Source organism: Magallana gigas, chromosome 10, assembly GCF_963853765.1.
Source record: "Magallana gigas chromosome 10, xbMagGiga1.1, whole genome shotgun sequence".
NCBI lineage: Eukaryota > Metazoa > Mollusca > Bivalvia > Ostreida > Ostreidae > Magallana > Magallana gigas.
The window spans coordinates 22,979,018-22,998,150 of NC_088862.1; the positions used below are offsets into that span (position 1 = coordinate 22,979,018).

The window sequence follows — 19,133 nt, forward strand, 5'->3', positions numbered from 1 at the left end:
TATACTGAATATTCATGTTTCAAGAAATCACATTTTAGTACATGTTTAATCGCTGGTGATTAATGAAAAAACATGTTAACATAAACAGTGATGTATTTGTTTTTAAAAAATTGAAGCCATCAACATCGGTGTTACACGTCGTGTTAGATTGCTTTGGTTTAATTTTTCTTCAATGTGATCCAACTTAAGTGCACGTTCGTTTTTAAAAATGCATGTGTCCGTTTTACAAGTAATAAGTAAACAATCTCGATAAATGGCGGACAGAAGGAAAAAATGTATTATAATAAACTACTTACACATAAAGTTTCGCTGTGTTGTCATTTTTCTCGCTCAATCGAATATGACTAATTCGCTATTAAGTTATGTAGAACACAAAATAAAGGCATTAGAATAGGAAGACAAGAACACACTGTTATATTTCAACCCACACACGTACCGGGAAGTAAAATATTTGCTAACATTGTGAAATTGTCGGATGTTAGAAACCAGAAAGTACTTATACTATCTGCATAAGTTTAAAACTTGAACGATTCTTCAATACTTACATGTGCATGCGACTGAATACAATGATAAGACCTTGGCACACGTTACTTCTTGTCAATACGGATAAGATGTTTCTTTGTTTACTCTCTTATGTTGATTATCTTAGTGTACACGCAATGTGTTAATTATAGGGGCCTTATTAAGGCAATTTTAATACATGTATCAAGTTTGTCAGTCATCAAAAATCAAGAAAACCTTTTTCACTTACATTAATTGAACGAGACGTAAGTTTTGTTTGTTTGTCCCATGTTATTGTTAATATTCTTTTTGTTGCTTGTTTTAATAGATAACCATACTTGCTTGCGCAAAACCAAAAAAAGCAATATATAACAAAATGTTCAACTATTTCTTAGACATGTTCCCTCTTTTTTCACCCAGACAAATTGACTCAAACCAATTTTTTTTTCTTGAGGGGATTTCAAATTGGAAAATATGTCATACGTTATCCATTTGCAAAGTTTCAGGACTACCTCTCAAATATATCATCATCATTTGGGTACTTTTCATGTCGTTTGCATTGCAAAATCACACTCAGTAGATTTTATATTTTTAGTTGTGCAGTCAAATCTGAAACGGTAGAAACATGTAAACATGCCATTCTCTCCAATGACTGATACAAAACTTAGTAATTAACGACACTTATTTTTGTAATATTCTTTGTAGTTTTTCATAAAATTATATAAGTAATTAAGATAGGTCACTCCAAATGCACCTTTTATGCTATCGAACGTAGAGAATGTTCATCACACGCACACTTGTATATGTTATAAAATGTTTTGAAATTGTCTTCTTCATTATATATACACCTATTGTTACGTCATTATAGTTTTTTGAAATCTAATTTCAGGAAGTTAAAGTGCAGGTACATAAATCAGCAAGCGGAGCTTTCTTGAACTTAAAGAACTGAAATAAAGGCTAAAATTGCTTTTTATCAATTCGTATTTTGATTTACTTTCTCGTACATCAGACGTTAACAAGTCGACTCTTTTAATTGAACACTTTTTACAAGTGTCATCATCCTTCGTATAACAAGCAGTTCAACAATAATTTATTTTTGACAATTGTCTTAGTATTTTGAATGGTTTATTTAAATGAATTTCATTTATTCATTAACAGAAATACAAGACTCATTTTGCATCAGATATTAATATAAATACAAAAAAGTGACTTCAGAATTTAAAACAAAATGCAGGGCACGCATACACATATCATACAAGACGTGTAAACATACGAAGTGTGTTTTCAAATTAACAAATTAAAAACAAATATTGATTGATTTGTTCACACAACCAATTTCAATATTTCTGTTTTAATAACGGCAACTTCAGTTGACAATAATAAAAAAAAAGAATAATTCATTCTATTTTTCAACTGATCACTCCATAGTCTCTAGAGATCTGGATGTGATTTGGATTGAATGTGGTCACGTGACTGTACTCGTCTTCCTCTGTGACTTGCTGTTGGACGTATTCATAATCCGACTGTACAGAAAGCTCGATATTGTCTTCATGTAAATGGTTATAAATGTCAATTCCTTCCTCCTCATTGTTGCTCAATTCATTGCAAGTTACGTTGGAGTTAATACTTTCCACTGATATTTCCCCGTTTAATACGTATAAAATACACGATGAGTAGAAAAAAGCTATTCAATGTATAGCATCGATAGTAGTTTGCGCTTGGTGGAAAAGTATAAAAAATATAAATATTTAGCAAACTAAAAAGCAGCATATCAATAAATGATATAGCGTGCTAATGATAAACAATAACTGAGTAATTAGGAATTTTCTATATTAATGAAATTTAAGGAGGATAAATTTCTCTTAAAAAGTCAGATTGTAGTTCTCAGGGACAAAAATTTATTCGTTTAATATAAATGAACATGTATTTAACATAATAATATAGTAAACTACCTAAGAAATTGTTAAAAATGCATTTGTTTGCTGTGTCATATGTCATGTGTTACCTTAATCCAGATTGGTTTCTTAACCGATTTATGATAAAGTTTAGTGCTCCACAAAAAGCTATTCCCAACACAAGTCCGATTATTCCACTACCTATAACAACGCCAGAGTTATGGTTCCCGACTGTATCTGTTTAAATTAGAAAAAGTAGATGGCAGTAAAAAAGTTCCTAATAAAAAAAACTGGATATGGAATGTCTTGTTGTTATAATTCTTTTTTAATCCATTTTTTTAAAATAATCAATGACTCTGTAAAAGAAGTAGGTTAAATTGACGAGGGAGGAGGGGGGAATTCATGGATTTACAATGTAATTAAGAAATTAACGTACATGTATTTAAATTAAGCTGACGGATATGAAATCAAAGCAATAGCCTTGACTTACATATAGTCACATTGCAATATCTGAATTAATGTGAAAAAAATATCTGTTGAAATTTGACAAAGTAGATGGTATTAAAAAAGTAGATTAAATTGATTAAATTAAGTATAATATCTATCGTACTGAAATTACACATGTAAGTTGACAAAAATGAAATCAAAGCAATACTTACACTTACATATACACACATTGCAAACGCTGTATTTCTTTGGAAAAAAACAACAACAAACCATTGAATATCTTAATCAAAACCATTATGAGTCGCTTTCATATTTTCTACAATATTGTAGAAAATGGGACGGTAGTGATTGTTGAAATTAGTTCTCATTTAATGAACACAGAAAGTAGAGAGAAGGAAAATATGTTTCAATGCACATGTTTAAGCATTTCGGCGCCACCGGTCGAACAAATGAAATGATTTCCTCAAAATCACATCGCCAGTTTTTATCTATTAGTCGCGCAAATATCTTTTATCGATTTTATTATAACCGTCATATTATCAAATTTTGAGTATCAAAATATTCTGTTATATAGTATCCAGATCTGGTTGACATATATTTTGGATACACGTATTATTTAAAAAAAAACAAATTATAGTACTCATTTCAAACACATTTTGTTATAATGATTTCTAAGTATTTAAACATCCTTTTCAATCAATGGTTTATATTGACACCTACAATTGTAAATCATTATAAAAAGCATTTATTTATACTTGACTTGTTTCAATTCAGTATAACTTCCACATAAAGATGTGATGGTTAATCCTTCTATGATCACGATCGCTAAAAATTAAAAGCACGCTTTGTGGGTAGGATTAAAAATGACCATGAGTTGAAAGCGTGGATCTAAATGCATGTAGTCAAAAAGCAAAAAAGCTCTTCCAGCTTCTATTCATAAGAATACATGTACTACAAATCAAGATATGTTTGTTCTGTTATACGTATTGTTTCTTTGTTTATATTTTTTTGTTTTAACTTTTTTATTTCCTCGTTTCGTTTTGTTTTGTTTTTCTTTGCTTCATTTTTTTTTTGTTCTTTTTGCATTTTTAAAAGCCAAAACTTAGAACTACAACATTTAGATATAAGTCGTGATTTTAACTTTAAATGATATCATATATCACATTCAAAATAATGCCTCATATAACACTAAACCAACCTCTTCTATGGGTACGTCTTCACAGAGATCTGACATACACTCCTTATATATTTTATGTATTTTATCAAACAAAATACGACCTAACATGTATAGAATAATGTTTTGGTAATCAGTCCTAAAATCAAGATTAAAAACTTCATATTGAAAATGTACTTGTAAAGTGCCAAACTTATTTAATTTAGATCAAGAGTTGCTTAACTGAGCGCAAATGATTTTAGTTCAACTGATATTTTGAATAACAAAAAGATAAACCCAAAAAGAAGACCCCTCCCCCCAAAAAAACAAAACAAAACAAAAACAAAACAAAAACCAACAAACCAAAAACAAAACAAAACAAAACAAACAAACGAGCAAACCAAAAAAAATAAGTCAAAGGTTCATTGACCATTGGTCCTTTAAACAAATCAAAGGATTTCACTTAAGTACTTTAATTCAAATCAAGTATATTAAAATACCGTTGACACGCGTGTCCACCACCATCACGTGACCACCACACGTACAGACCCCAGTCGTATCATTACACGTAGCATTAGGAATGACCACCGAGCGTTGGAAATTGTTGTCACATGATTCGTTCAGTCCAGGCTCTGTATAAAAAAAGTCACTAGTTTTAATAAGCAATCATGTATTTACAGAATGAATCTCTGCCATTCAGTCAACTCAGTGTTAACTGAATGGTCAGGAATTGTGACTGAATTGCTATAACTATGCCATTCAGTCACATTTCAGTTACCTTTAGTCACATTTTAGTTGACTCAGTGGCAGTAATTCATCCTATGATTTTAATTCATCGTACATGTAGATATTAGATGAAAGCTAGTTATAAAATATTTAAAAAAACATGATGTAAAAAAGATAAAGGGGAAAACGTCATAATACTAAAAATATTACATTGTACCTTGAATGACTTGTTTATCTTAAACAGGCATACGAGTGCTCTATTCTCTCGGTATACTTGTTAACATTGACACTTATTACCAGTTTCACATGTTTAATACTGGCTTGCTCTTTCGCACTGTTAAGGGGCGAAACATTGTTTGCCTAGTCTACGAGCTGTATGAGAAAAACTGACCATTGATTGCACTTTTTGGTTACGATGTTTAAAATGTCAATTTATGTATCTCTCTGTCTGTTTGTCTCCCTGTCTGTCCGTCTACCCGTCTTTCTTTGCGTTAAGTTAAATATCCATCTTCCGATTCCATAAATAATTCAGTGAAAAAAAATTGCATTATTTTACCTGGTTCACAAGTATCCGTCTTCCGATGATACACATGACCTGTCTTACACTGACACATCCCACTCGTCTTGTTACATGTGGAATTGAAGCTAACACATTGTTGGTCTCTAACACAGCTCTCGCCTATGTTACGGTCTGTTATGAAAGAACAATTCATAGTTTACAACATTAAGGTGTACAAAACAAACAAACAAACAAACAAAAAACACAAAAACACAAAAAAATCCAAACAAAAAAAACAGATCTAAAATAAATGTGTTTTTGTGTTTTTAAGGGAGTGAAAAAATGTCTTAAAATCGGAAAGGTGTATTTACATGTAGCTACTAGCAATCAGCTACATGTAACTAGCTACAAGAGTAAGATAGGTTCTTTTAACTGGCTATTTGTATCATGTAAAAAGTAGCTACTAGTTTTATATACTAGAAGTAATTATCTAGAAAGATTTGCCTTTGCGTCGAAATAGAAACTGAGTATGATTATGTACAACAAAGTAAGGTTGCTGATAATTATCTAAATGTCTTGAACAATCTTACCGTGAACATACTCTCCTGCACAACCGATGGTAATGTTAAAATGGGTATTGCTATAATTCCCACAGGCTTTATCTAGCACAAAACTATATGAAGATGACACAAAATAAATCTCCATCCTCGCTATTTCATATTTCTTTTCCATTTCGTGCGATATATTTGGATTAGTTGAAACTATTGAACAATCAATCTGACACTTCTTAGAATCACCTACAAAGATAAGTGATTAATAAATTAAGACGAAATACTGCATACAGTAAAACATGCTTATAACGAAGTGCCAGGGATGGGTGGTTTTACTTTGTTATAAACGGAATTTGTTATATCCGTCAAGTTTACAACATGTAATAAAGTCACGGGGAATTAAAATTACTTCGCTGTAAGAGTCAATTCATTATAAGCATGTTCGCTATAATCGTGTTTTACTGTATATTTTTTTTCCAGCGTGTATCCAATTTCCGCTTGGTTCGCTACCTTATCCCATTTGCGGAAAATAAGTCAGCGAAAATTTTATACAAAGTTTTAATCCTGTAATAGAACAATCTCTCTGCTTTAAAACAAAAAGGTAGGTAAATGTATGGTAAAGAGGGTTTAGCTACATGTAACAGGTTTGTAAGTCTCATTGTTTATTTAAAAATCAATGGCTAGCTAATTAAATTGGTCACGTTCCTCGCGTTAACCGATGTCTAATAATACCTGAGCTACTATCACATGAAACCATACATGATTTTCTGATCTACATGTATGATTGTTCCATCTCTGAAAATATTTTTCGGTAATTATATTATATGACGGAAATCGTGAAAATGGTTTCATTGTCTAACATTTTCATTAAAATTGAGGAGTTTAAAATATATTAGATGCCCCCCCCCCCTTAATTACGTATACATTACAGGTTGAAACAGTTGTGCATCAATTATTGTTATTCACTTTGACTTTAAAATATTAAAAATTTGATTTGCGCAAGTTTTAAAAATTGTTCACGGTTCCAATATGCGTTAAAACATGACGGGGAAAAAAACTCCTGATAAATGGTAAATATTATTTTCACAATCAAACGTATGTTATAACTATTTATGTTTAACTGATACATATGTAACGAAATTGGGGGAAAAAAATCAATATAGACTTTGTAAATATTTAGAACTGCTCTTGGTATTGCAAAAAGAAAATAAACAATGCTCGCTCAAATACAATGCAAATGGATAATATCGAATGTTGCAACGTTTGACATGCTAAAATTTGAAGAAAATTTTTTTAAAAGAATATTGGACATATATAATACCTTATTATGATAGTTAGAAAAAATATCCATGGCTTATGAAGTGTTTTAGTTGATGATGTATATTTGTTTTTTTAATTAAAATAAACTATCAAAAACTATTTAATGAGAACATTTGAATCTTTAAAAGCCATAAATTTGATTGTAATATCGTAATAAAATACTTAACAGATGAGCCCATTATTAATAAACAAGATTAGCATTGAATAGTATATATTAATCTATTCTTACTTCTGTATAATTTGTTGAAATCATTGTAGTCGAATGAACAGGCTTTATCGCTAGAGTGGAATGAAAGAGCGTCCTCAAGACAAATAGACCTAAATTAATTTTAAAGAAATGTTGAGTTCACAATTTTAGCCATTAATTGAGTGAAATAATATAACTGTATAACATGACTTAAGTTTAGCCTTCCAGGAATATAAAAGATTCAAAGTTTAGCTGATATTTCTCAGGGTGCACTAAAAACCCTCATATTTTTAATATATCTTATCCTTCCTTAATGAGAAGGAAAATACAATCCTAAAATACATTTTTGATTTTGTAATGATAATCTTTTTTTCTCTGAGCACACATTTTGACTTAAGGGGATCCTTGAACTAGAATGTTAATTAAAATGTAAAAGAAAATAACTAAATGAAAGATCTGTAACCAATAACTAAAGTCACCTTCAAGTAACCATTCAATGACCTTAAGTTTTCATTCAGTCACTTTTAAGAAGCCATTCAGTTACCTTTACATTACCAATAAGTCACCTCAAAGTAACCAATCAGTCACCTTTAAGTTACCGTTAGTCAAATTTAAGTTACCAAGCAGTCACCTTTCAGTTAACGAAATGGTAAAGCTTTATCCTGAGATGAAGGGAATACTGAATAGAAGATAAATAAAAAACAAAGAATATGATATGAAACCCAAAGAGGTGTACTTGTAAGAAGAAAAAATCAAATACATAGAACCTACCTCACACGGACGTCAGTAAATAGCAGAATATATGCTATTTGCATGGCATAAACATCTAAAAATTGGACACACGATGACAAAACGGTAGCAATGCAGTTAAAGTAAAGAAATACAAAGTTTAAGCGTACAGTACAACTGTACGTATAATATATATAAGGTTATATTATTGAATAATATATACAAAAAAAATTAATTCAACCATTGATTCTCCTCTAATAAACCCTAATAAATTGATTTTCGCTCACCTCTTACTAAATGAATCAAAATTCTAAACAGCACTTGTGCTGTTATTAAAAATTCTTATATTTTTAAGATTGAAATGATTCAAGATCTCTAGCATTAGTAAATTAAAGAACATGATAACATTTTTTAAAAGAAAAAAAAAATAGATTGTAAATATTAAAGCTTAAACTGCCACCGTGAGACAACAACACACTTTCAATTGCATTATCATGCAAAATATACATTTACTTACATATACAGAAGAGTCGTGTTTCCATTATTTTTCTTTGCAAAATTGCCGGCTTCAAATGCGAATAGTACTTCACGGAAAGTTCGTTAATCAAAGATCGGTTCAATATTCAATTCTTATATTTAATGCCTCCTCACTTATGTACGTTCCAGGAAGAAAACAAAGTTTAGTTCAATTTTCGAAAATTAATGAACTCGTTTGATTCTTGATTGATATGCTGATGAAATAATTCATTGTGTACGCAAAATAAACAGCTCGTTTTATTAAGCAGGGCGATTTTGGGAAATGTTTTAGATTTATGCTTGCATTCACTCTGTAAAATGTCAAGTTGTTGTAGTTAGAAATACTTCGGTCATATCCAGGAAACCTGTGCATTGAACTTGTATGATTGATATTGCTGAGTTCATTATACCTTGGCTATAAATATAGGACGGGGCTGGTTTGTTCATATATTATATGTAGTTTTGCTTTTATGAACTAGAATTTACATTATGTAAATCCGTGATATTTTTAATAACATGCTACATACATATATGCATGGTTTTGTACAATTCAATCACCTGATCATTAACTGAAACGTCTGGAAATGTAACTAATTTTCAAAGCTATGCCATTCAGCTACATTTTAGTTTCCTTAAATCATCTTTCAGTCGACTAAATTAAAGAGCTTCATCTTGTGTAGTATAATGATTGTTACGGTTGTATGTTTGAATCTGATTCTTGTATGTTTGTAAATTTAAGAAAAAACTTTGCTGCGCAAAAAAGTTGAGGAGGCAACCCCCCTGATGCTACGTGCTTGATTTTAAATTAATGATTATTAAGAATATGGCTCAACATATATAAAAGAAATTTAGTTCAATTTCTATTAGTGAATACTCAGTCTGTTGAAAAATACTGTTTTAAATATTTGACTGATTTTTAATGAATATATATATATATATATATATATATATATATATATATATATATATATATATATATATATATATATATATATATATAAATGTAAATTGCTAACCTGGTAACCTGGTGCTCGTCCCTGACAAACACTGGTGCCCTGTCTTACACTGACACAGTCCGATTGTCTCATTACAAGTGGAATTAACATTAACACTCACACACTGACTGGCATTGACACAGCGCTCTCCTATTCCACGATCTAAACATTGCCATAAAATGAAGTCAATTTCATGTAATTAAAATTACACTAAAATAAAAGTAAGGTTTATTTCTATAAAAGCAGTGTTAAAAAACAACCAACATTCCTAAATATAATTTTCAGGTTGATTATATGTTAAACTGTATTTGGCGTTTTTTGGATTTAGTCAGCAAGGAGTTTGCTTTTTTCCATTTCTCCTTTTTTAAACTAGCACAACTTAAGGTGGAATAACACATCATCACAAAATGGCTGTCTGCTGATTGAAACAATATTTCGTTTTATCAAAAGGATTTTATGGACTAAACCATGTAACTTACTCCATAGCCGAGTGGATAAAGTGTCTGACTTGTGATCCGTACATCCCGAGTTCAAATCCCGCAGGGGCTTTTGCTTTTACTTATGGTATTGAATTTTTTAAGTATTCATTTTTTATCCCCAAACTGCAAATATTTCGCTTATTTGACATTTTTACAGTTTATTTATCATTATATGTTTCATTATAAAAAATCCTGTTTATTTGAGTGACTTTTTCCAGCTGTGTTATTCAACCTTAATTTCAAATAACTTATTGTATGTAACGTGTAATTACCATGTAAATATTCGCCTTCACAATCTAAATCAATGAAAAAATTCTCAATATCACCATCTGAGCACGATGATTTGAGAGGAAACTCATATGCAGTTGATGTAAAACGAACTGTTATCCTTTTGATTTCATATTCATTATCATTCAAAGAAGAATGTGATGGAAATGATGAATGAATGGAACAATTGATTTGGCATCTTTTAGAATTATCTACAAAAATAAATTTAAATAAACCAAATTGTTAACCAAAGATTGTCTAGAAATTATATATACATGTAGAATGCATACGCCTATTAAAACTAAATATTTACATAGTTTTTGTTCAAATAAAGTAAATGAAACTTGTTAATTTTTCAAAGAAAAAAAGTTAATTTACCTTGTACATATGTAGTTTATATGTATTTTTTTTTTTTTATTATTTTGAGTAGTTCTTTATTTTCTGATTATAAACAATTAAAAAAAATAAATAACACTTAACTTTTTTTCGAACCAAAAAAACATGTACCTAAGAAAATCCTGTTGAAGTCATCCCTCCTAAAAGAACACACCATTTTACCGGTGTAGAATGACAATACATCCTGGAGGCAAACAGACCTGATGTAAGAAGAACAGTAATCATGACAAAAAGTGATTTTAAGTAAAACTACAAGGTGGTTTAAATGTTTCAATTTTGAACATACCCAATCATTTGGCATTTGGTATTTCAGAAATAAACGGTAAAATCAATGTTAATTTCAGTTTTATAAACATTGATTTAATTATTTTCATTTGGTAAATTAAACTATATTTAAAAAAGGTTGTTGAAGCAAACTATATATATATATATATATATATATATATATATATATATATATATATATATATATATATATATATATATATATATATATATATATATCAGGCTTGGGGTAATGCTAAATGTAATGGTAATGCATTGCAATGCATTACATGTTTTCAAAGCAATGCTAGTAATGTGTAATTTAGCATTACAAGTAATTGTAACGTAATGCATTACTTTCCAAAATCAAGTGTAATGCTTGCATAACATGGCAATAATTTGCATTACTATGCTTTTTTGGATGTTCATTTTCATAAAAATGTGATGAATTGAATGACTGATATTGTATCTAAAATTTAAAAAAAAAGAATATTAATAATACTTGAGATAAAAATATTTAGCGGTATGATTTAAAAAATCAAGAATCAATTCTTAAATTGTCAATATAACTAGCTATAACAACACAATTTTATTACAGTTGAAGAGTGTTGTTATTAAAAATTTTAAATGTAGCCTACATTCCAAATATTTTTTGCATGTAAAGTGTGTGAAAAGACACGGCAGTTATAAGACCGTAAAGCACACAGGGTACACAAAGGTAAGAAAGACTAGTTTTGTTATGACGTCACAAACGTTGAACGCTGTAAAATGCAACGTCACAAGCGAGAATCAAAGTTCACGCTTGTGGCTGTTACAGTGGCTCTTCTATCAATTTGAACTTACCTTTAGGATAAAACAGAAATTTTGACGTATAAATCACATTTGCAGAGAAGACAAGAAGTTAAAAAAAATGTAAATATCAGCATTGAATCATTATTTTTTGAAAGATATAGTCTCATAACTGCAGCGGTGTGTGCATATAAATTTTCATAACGCGCTAGCACGCGTTACTCAATTTGTATGCACACACCGCTGCAGTTTTCAATAAGCAGATTCAATGCTTAAATATCATATGAAAAATTTTACTCCAATTAGTTGTGCATTTAATGAATAAAGTAAAGGTTATGGTAATTTAATGCCCAGATTCATCATTTAATGGTAATGAAATGCACTACTCTACAATGTTATTGGCCCTTAACCTGGTATATATATATATATATATATATATATATATATATATATATATATATATATATATATATATATATATATATATATATATATATATATATATAATATATATATATTACCGATATTTACTTTAATGATACCATTTCTTCAAATGAAAGCATACGTATATTAATTTTTGTTAAAACTTAAGTTGAGCTAGGAAAACCTATTAGTATTGATACATAATTATGAAGCTTGTGCGTCGGATGTTGGTTTGGAAGGAACAAATTTCGCCGCTCGGAAACTTTTCATTGCAAACTCAAAATTGATATAAGAAATACATGTAGATATCACTGAAAGAATCATAACAGTTGTAGGCTTTTGTCATTTACTAGAGCCTAGCCTTAAACACGCCAGTAATCGGCCAATCAAAATGAATTTAGTCAATTGTAGTTCCATATATATTTCACATATATTGTTGGGGGTTTTTTTTGACTGCATTTTTCCATTTTCCTTTACCCAGTTTTAAAATATTTGCACTACTGAGCACGTTATTTTTTATATTTTCAATTGGTTTGTTTTACATAGACTTCTTCTTTCAGGGCACATGCGGCAGCTTCCAGGGGAGTGTGCAGTCTGTTTACATGCAAACGGAAAACACGTGGTTTTGGGGGTAAACCTCTTTGGAGCTACATGTTTTGAGAAAATTTCTTATATTGTGTGGCCGTCTTTTGGTTGAGCTGATAAGATAGGTAACATATAACATTTCCTCCAAAAATTTGTCATGAGATATACAAACCGGTTTTTAATAATTTTGTTCCCTCTATAGTGTTATATTGTGAACACAATTACCAATGTGATTCTTTAAGGTCAAGATCTAGTAAATGATTCTAGAGTGTCTTTTTGGTGCTAGAACCATTATTAGGTCAAAATTAATTTGAAGAATCTTTTTCCAGTACCTTACGGCTTTAAATGAATTATGTAGACATTCTATGATAAATCAAGGGAAAAGTAATTCTGGTACCTATATTCTATTTGACATCATTTTTAAAAAAAGGAGATCAAGAGCTTGTTTAATTCCGTTTTGGGAGAGACTGTAGGCATTTTAGATATATTTTATTAGTCAAATATGGACACAACTCCAAACTTTGTTCCTCAATTCCTTGAATTTCATTGAAATGACAGTTTTAAACACGATTTTTCATTGTGTTTATTAAAATTTAAGCCCCGGTACACCCTATAAAACAAAGCTATTCTTTTAAAGCATCTTTGAAAGAATTTATATGATCTTAAATATTATGAATCTGTCGGCACCTTTTATTTACTAGATCTGGACCTTTAATACAAAAAAAATTATTTTCACAGGATGAATCTCTGCCATTCAGCCAACTGGAATGTGACTGAAAGATAACTGAAAGGTGGCTGAATGGCATAGCTATGCCATTCAGTCACCTTTCCATACCATTCAGTTAACATTCAGTTGACTGAATGGCAGAGATTCATCCTGTGTTTCAAGTTGTAACGCGCTTTCTGATTGGCTAAAAAAATATTTTATGTCGTATAAAGAATGTTGCCTATGTCATAGTAAGACTAACGTCAAAAACGTATAAATACGCCTGACGTTACATTTGAATTGTGTATAATTTTACGTAATTTTAAAGGTCAAATGACCGTTTTTATCTACAATAATGAGTAAAAAAATTGAATTATAAGCAATGAATTCAATATTCATTCGTTTTATACGATATAAAATGGTTTGAAACAGTTTACGCTAAGCGCTTTATAAAGCGTTAACTTCCCCAAACCATTTTATTTCGTACGAAACGAATAAATATTGAATTCATTGCTAAATTAATTGAAGCCAATATTTAGCATTTGTTAAAAAACGTGGATTTATTACTATACATGTAAATGTAAAAGCTTATGAATTGTTGAATATTTAGAATGTATCATTGATCCTTATAACACAAGCATACATTTTTTTTTACATGCAGCTGATTAATAAACTAAAAAGAAAATGTAAGAAAATAATAATAAAGTATAGTTTACCGATACATACATGTATGTAATTTCATCACTATAATGTATTGTGTAATGTTTTGAATGAATGTATATTAAGTAGTTTAACATAGTATTACATAGTTTGTATAAAATGTACCTAGTCAAATGCAATTGAATATTTTTATGTGCAGTTGCTTATAAGCATTTTACATTGATTATATAGATATGATAAGAAACCACAGATTAAAAAATCATTATTACTATTACTAATGTTACTATTAAAAAAAGACCTACCTCACAAACAAAATATTCTCTCTCAAAACTCCTGTTACTAAGAAAAGAATTCCACCTGAAATGGAATTCAAATTTGTACATGTACATATACATGTATATGTTATAATTGTATAAATACTTAGAATAAAAAGATATATTTGTTCAATTTGACTTCAGGAAATCAAACTCAAGTGCTTGTACAACCGCTAGAGATTGATAAAAGAACACATGTTAAATTGATATTTTTAAGAAATTGAAGCAATCAATACAGTGTAGAATTGGTTTGCTTTAATAAAAAAATAATCTGAATCAATTTAGAACAAAAGCAAAACATGTTTAGACTACTTACAAATAAAGTTCCTCTGTGTTGCCATTTTTTCGATCACTAAAATATAATCAATCTGCTAATAACAAAGATTTGTAGATGTAAACAAAACAGAGGCATAATAATAGGAATACAAGCACATATTACATTTTATTAAAAACACGTATCAGATATGTGTTACAAGTAGCATGGTGAATTTGTCGGATGTTAAAATAAATAGGCACTTACATGCACACTGCCTGCTGAAGATTGAAGCTCAAACACTTCTTCGCTGCCTACAGGGTGTTAAATACAATGATTAGGTCTTCTGACTCACGCAATCTCTTGTTATTTGGGATGAAGTGTTTCCTGTTTTTCTTATTTATATTTATAACACCATTAAAATTGTACTGTTTTATATATTGAGCCTTATCAAGGAGAATTAAATACAAAGTGAGTGCAATCAACAAAAATCTAAAACACATTTTAAATAAAATTGATTGAAGATTACTTCATGTCATAATAGTTTGTCCCAGGTTATTGTTCTTACTTTTTTGTTGGTTTATTTAAAAAAAAGCACACATGTTAGCACAAATAAAATAAAATAAATATATAACAAATTTTTAACTTTTTCTTTAACACCTTACATCTTTTTCCCCGAAGACGAATAGACACAACTGTTGCATCATGACGTGATAAGTATAAATACATTACGTATATTCCTTTTTATGAAATAAAAAGAAAGCAGATCCACAAAAAAATAAACAACTCAAATAAGGGCAAACCATTTCAGTTTTATAAAACTACTGTAAGAGTCTTATATTTTCCTTGAATGAAAAGTTATTCATTCGGTTCTCCAAAAACCCTCTCCATCTTTTATACAGATTGAAAGGAAAACGGTATGTTGCATCAAACCAACACAGAACATCAAATCACCAACACAGAACATTCAAGTTTAGAATTGATCAAACTGTTGATAGGTATTAAATGTAAAGTTCAATGTATACAGGGTAGTCTAGTTCTAGTCCACTTTTTATATCTTAAACAACGACAGAGGAAAACCTGACCGAGAGATTAATTAAAACATAATTACATATCTTTAAGTGAACAAGTTAACATCTGTTCCAGCATTCTCTTGTTTAATTTAACAAAGTCACACTAAAATACTTAATTACTAAGATTTCTTAGATATGAGGTTTATTTGCATTGCTTTTCGATCAAATTGACACGTTATTTCACTTTCAGTCATGACGTCATCAATGTTTAAATCTACGTAATACAATCTAAGATGTGAAAAAAATTTAAAAAGTTAAATCCTATATGCTTACTTAATATTAATATCCCTGCATGATGACTGTTACAAGCCACACTCTTATGAGGCCTTCGTTTTTAACACAATGTAAAAGTATGTATGTTCGTCTACCAGGAAGAAATAATAGACCATATATAAATACATCTTAGAGTACACTCCCAATCAGAGGAAAGGATAACCGTGGTTATTTTTAGAATAAATTAATCTCCTTTTGAACAAGAGCTTTGCGAAAAAAAGGGAAATTATCAAAATTTAAAGTACAATACTAAAACTTTTACTTCACAAAATAATACTTAATGGTTAAAACAATAATGAGTGACATTATATTGTAGATCTTATGGTTAATGTTTTGGGCCCCCAGTTATCTCATTGGGTACTGTTTTCTTAGATAAGAAAAATTCCATCAGATAAACGCAACTATGCACATTATCTGGAAAGCAAAATATAAATGAGACACAAGACGACAAGAAATGAGTTTTAAATATTAATTAAGAGATAAATGGCCCACAACTCTTATCTGAGAGAAATGCCAAGAGTTGAGTAAAGTTATCACCCAGTTTTCCAAGGAAAATGTTTACCTATTTTTACCGTAACTTTTATAAAACAGCAAAATAAAATACTCCGTCAAATCCTTCCTGGATTTTTATCTGAAGTTGAAAGGAAACGTACTTCTAAGTTGCGAAAGCAGGAAAGGCTTTTTCGACATTCGAGATTAAAAAAACACAAAAATGACTATCGCGACAAACCTTATTGTTATTTTACGGTAAATAATTGTAGCTGTTTATTCATTTATTTCAACGTAATCTGATTATAATCACACTCTCGATACACTCATTGCTTTTCTATTATTGCTACATGAGGATCTGAAGAAACCCGAGTCGTAGGATGAAGCGTGGCACCTAATCCGAATCTTTCGGTATCAGCGAGCTAAAGACGAAGCAAACATTGCTATTAGACGCCCTCAGAGAATCCAAAGATTGTATTGACATATTTGTCAAAACACGTAACTGAGGAATGAAACCGATAATTTCATTGGTCAAAACAAAGTTCACCAGAAAAGTACAAGTAACCATAGGCGGGGTGTCTTCAGATTCTCCTTTAGCAACAAAAAAAGCAAAAAAAAAAAAAAAAAAAAAAAAAGGGAGCGGATGGAGAATTTAAATTTAATCAGATCATTGTGTTTTAACGTCAGAGATTGTAAATTTAGCACACAGACATCGAATTTAATATGGATCTTTATACTGTTTTTACACATTTTTTATTTAATTTGGTATATTTTACAGCAATTACACGATTTCACATATTCAAAAAGGTTATAAATTCATCAAATATATATGTAAGTATGTTGACAATTGAACCATGAACTTCAAACACCTGTTTAATATAACTTAACACGTGTTAATCCATTCAGGGCAAACATGTAAAATAAAGAAGAAATAAGCCTAAATTGTCTCCCATATGTACATGTTGTAACCACATATAGTAAGAATATGGACATAAGCACATTTAAGGTTTGATGCTGAAAGGCTATTTGCGTTAGCTAGCTCAGTGGGCATTACAGTTCGTGTGGATTACAAAGCTCACACACTATTAATAAAACGCAGATAAGACACTTTAATTAACCGATGATTGTTTCATGCATATGATTTTAATAGTAAAATAGAAATAAAATCATCATTTTGTAATTTACTGAGTTGAAAGCAAACGTAAACAGCATCTATAAATTCTTAACGTTTACTTTTAATAGAATTTTTGAAAATAAATTAAAAAATGTACCATAGTCTAGATTGTTTTACTTAAAATGCACCATTTTATGTCTTTTTGTTTTCAATGAAAAACTACAAATGATGATGTAATGACAGTTGTTCCAGAGTTATGTTACGGAGGCATATATCGTCTTATCTTGTCGTTTTGTTACTAATGTATTGTTCTCCCATTCATTGTATTGTTAAATTTTGTAGTATAATTGTGAACCGAAATTTTTACTATTTGTGTTTTTTGTACCATTTGATTTCACACGGATTAATTTTCTCCCTTTGTTAAAGTAGTGTATGACAATGGAGATATATATATATTGACAAAAGTATTAAATTTAAAATTTTGATCTTATAAGAAAATAAGTTATTTATGTATTAAAAAACAATATGATAATGTTATACATAATAGTTAAATATACCAATTTATTTTTTCTGGGAAACAATGTTGCTGAGTAAATTTTACAAGCAAAGGAATCTAATACTCTAGTCTGAATATAAGACCTCTAATATTTAATAATTCCATGTTGTCTGCCTGTTTGTTTGCTTGTTTTTCAGATTCATGAATTATTTACCTAAACAATGAAATACGTTTATTGGTGATGCATGCTGGTACGGATCCAGCTATCATTGCAGAAATACATAGCATCGCAAGGGGTTGATGCCATTGTTTCCTGAAACACTGGCTGCTTTTCTAGCCCGACGTATGAATAATAAAAAAAACATTCTATTGTTCTATTGAAAATTAAATGAAAAAACACTTACCTAGTTCGAAAAGCGTATTATATTAAGCGTGTTCGATATTTGGCGGAAATAGAATATTCAAAAAAGTTGGTGTAGATTTGAATTAGCGGCTTTTCTTAAGACAGATTTAATTTAGCGTATTTTTTAAATTCTGCTTATGTGAAACTAAAAATCCGCTATATTTGTGAACATAAAACAAGGCCTAAATGTTTGCAATCAGATGAGTACTAATTATAAAACAATATCAACATTAGCTCGTGTAGGTATTGAAACCTGAAATCACACAAATATTTCATGACAATCAAGCTGCGAAGTTGGTTTAAAAAAGAAAAACAAAGTGCCACCGCCTGGAAAAACTGTCAAAGAACTCAATATAGACCGTAGTCTATCAAAGTTAAAACCAAATCACGCCGGATGCCTTATATCTTCCTTATCTTCCTTTCAAAACACTTCGACCGATGTTATCAAAACAGGTTAGAGAAATTCAGGCAAGTATGACATCGTTTTTTCCAGGACAGTTTGTGACTTGTACATTAATAACAAAATAATTTCATCAATTTTTTAAAAAAATAGTCAGTGCACGCAATGAGCATCATCTCATTATGCTTTTTGTTGGATAGAATCCTATCTCAATAACTGATATCAGCGAG

General features: G+C 29.9%; 1 protein-coding gene across 10 annotated transcripts in view; it reads right to left on the reverse strand.

Annotated features, from left to right (window-relative positions):
- The window catches only part of LOC105341652 (uncharacterized), a 190,762-nt gene extending 174,636 nt beyond the window's left edge, over positions 1 to 16,126 (reverse strand). For 2 of the 10 annotated variants that reach the window (XM_034453811.2, XM_034453809.2), the window contains exon 1: positions 297 to 616. In XM_034453811.2, the coding sequence (XP_034309702.2) occupies positions 297 to 321 (25 nt within the window). In that variant the 5' untranslated portion in view covers positions 322 to 616. Of the gene's footprint in view, positions 1 to 296; positions 618 to 2,506; positions 2,634 to 4,496; positions 4,629 to 5,278; positions 5,414 to 5,811; positions 6,019 to 9,540; positions 9,682 to 10,270; positions 10,478 to 10,772; positions 10,862 to 14,390; positions 14,446 to 14,718; positions 14,774 to 14,922; positions 15,051 to 16,001 lie in introns of those variants that run through there. The other 8 variants (XM_066073269.1, XM_066073268.1, XM_066073270.1 and 5 more) reach the window with 8 other exon arrangements.
- Between the last annotated feature and the right edge of the window lie 3,007 nt (positions 16,127 to 19,133).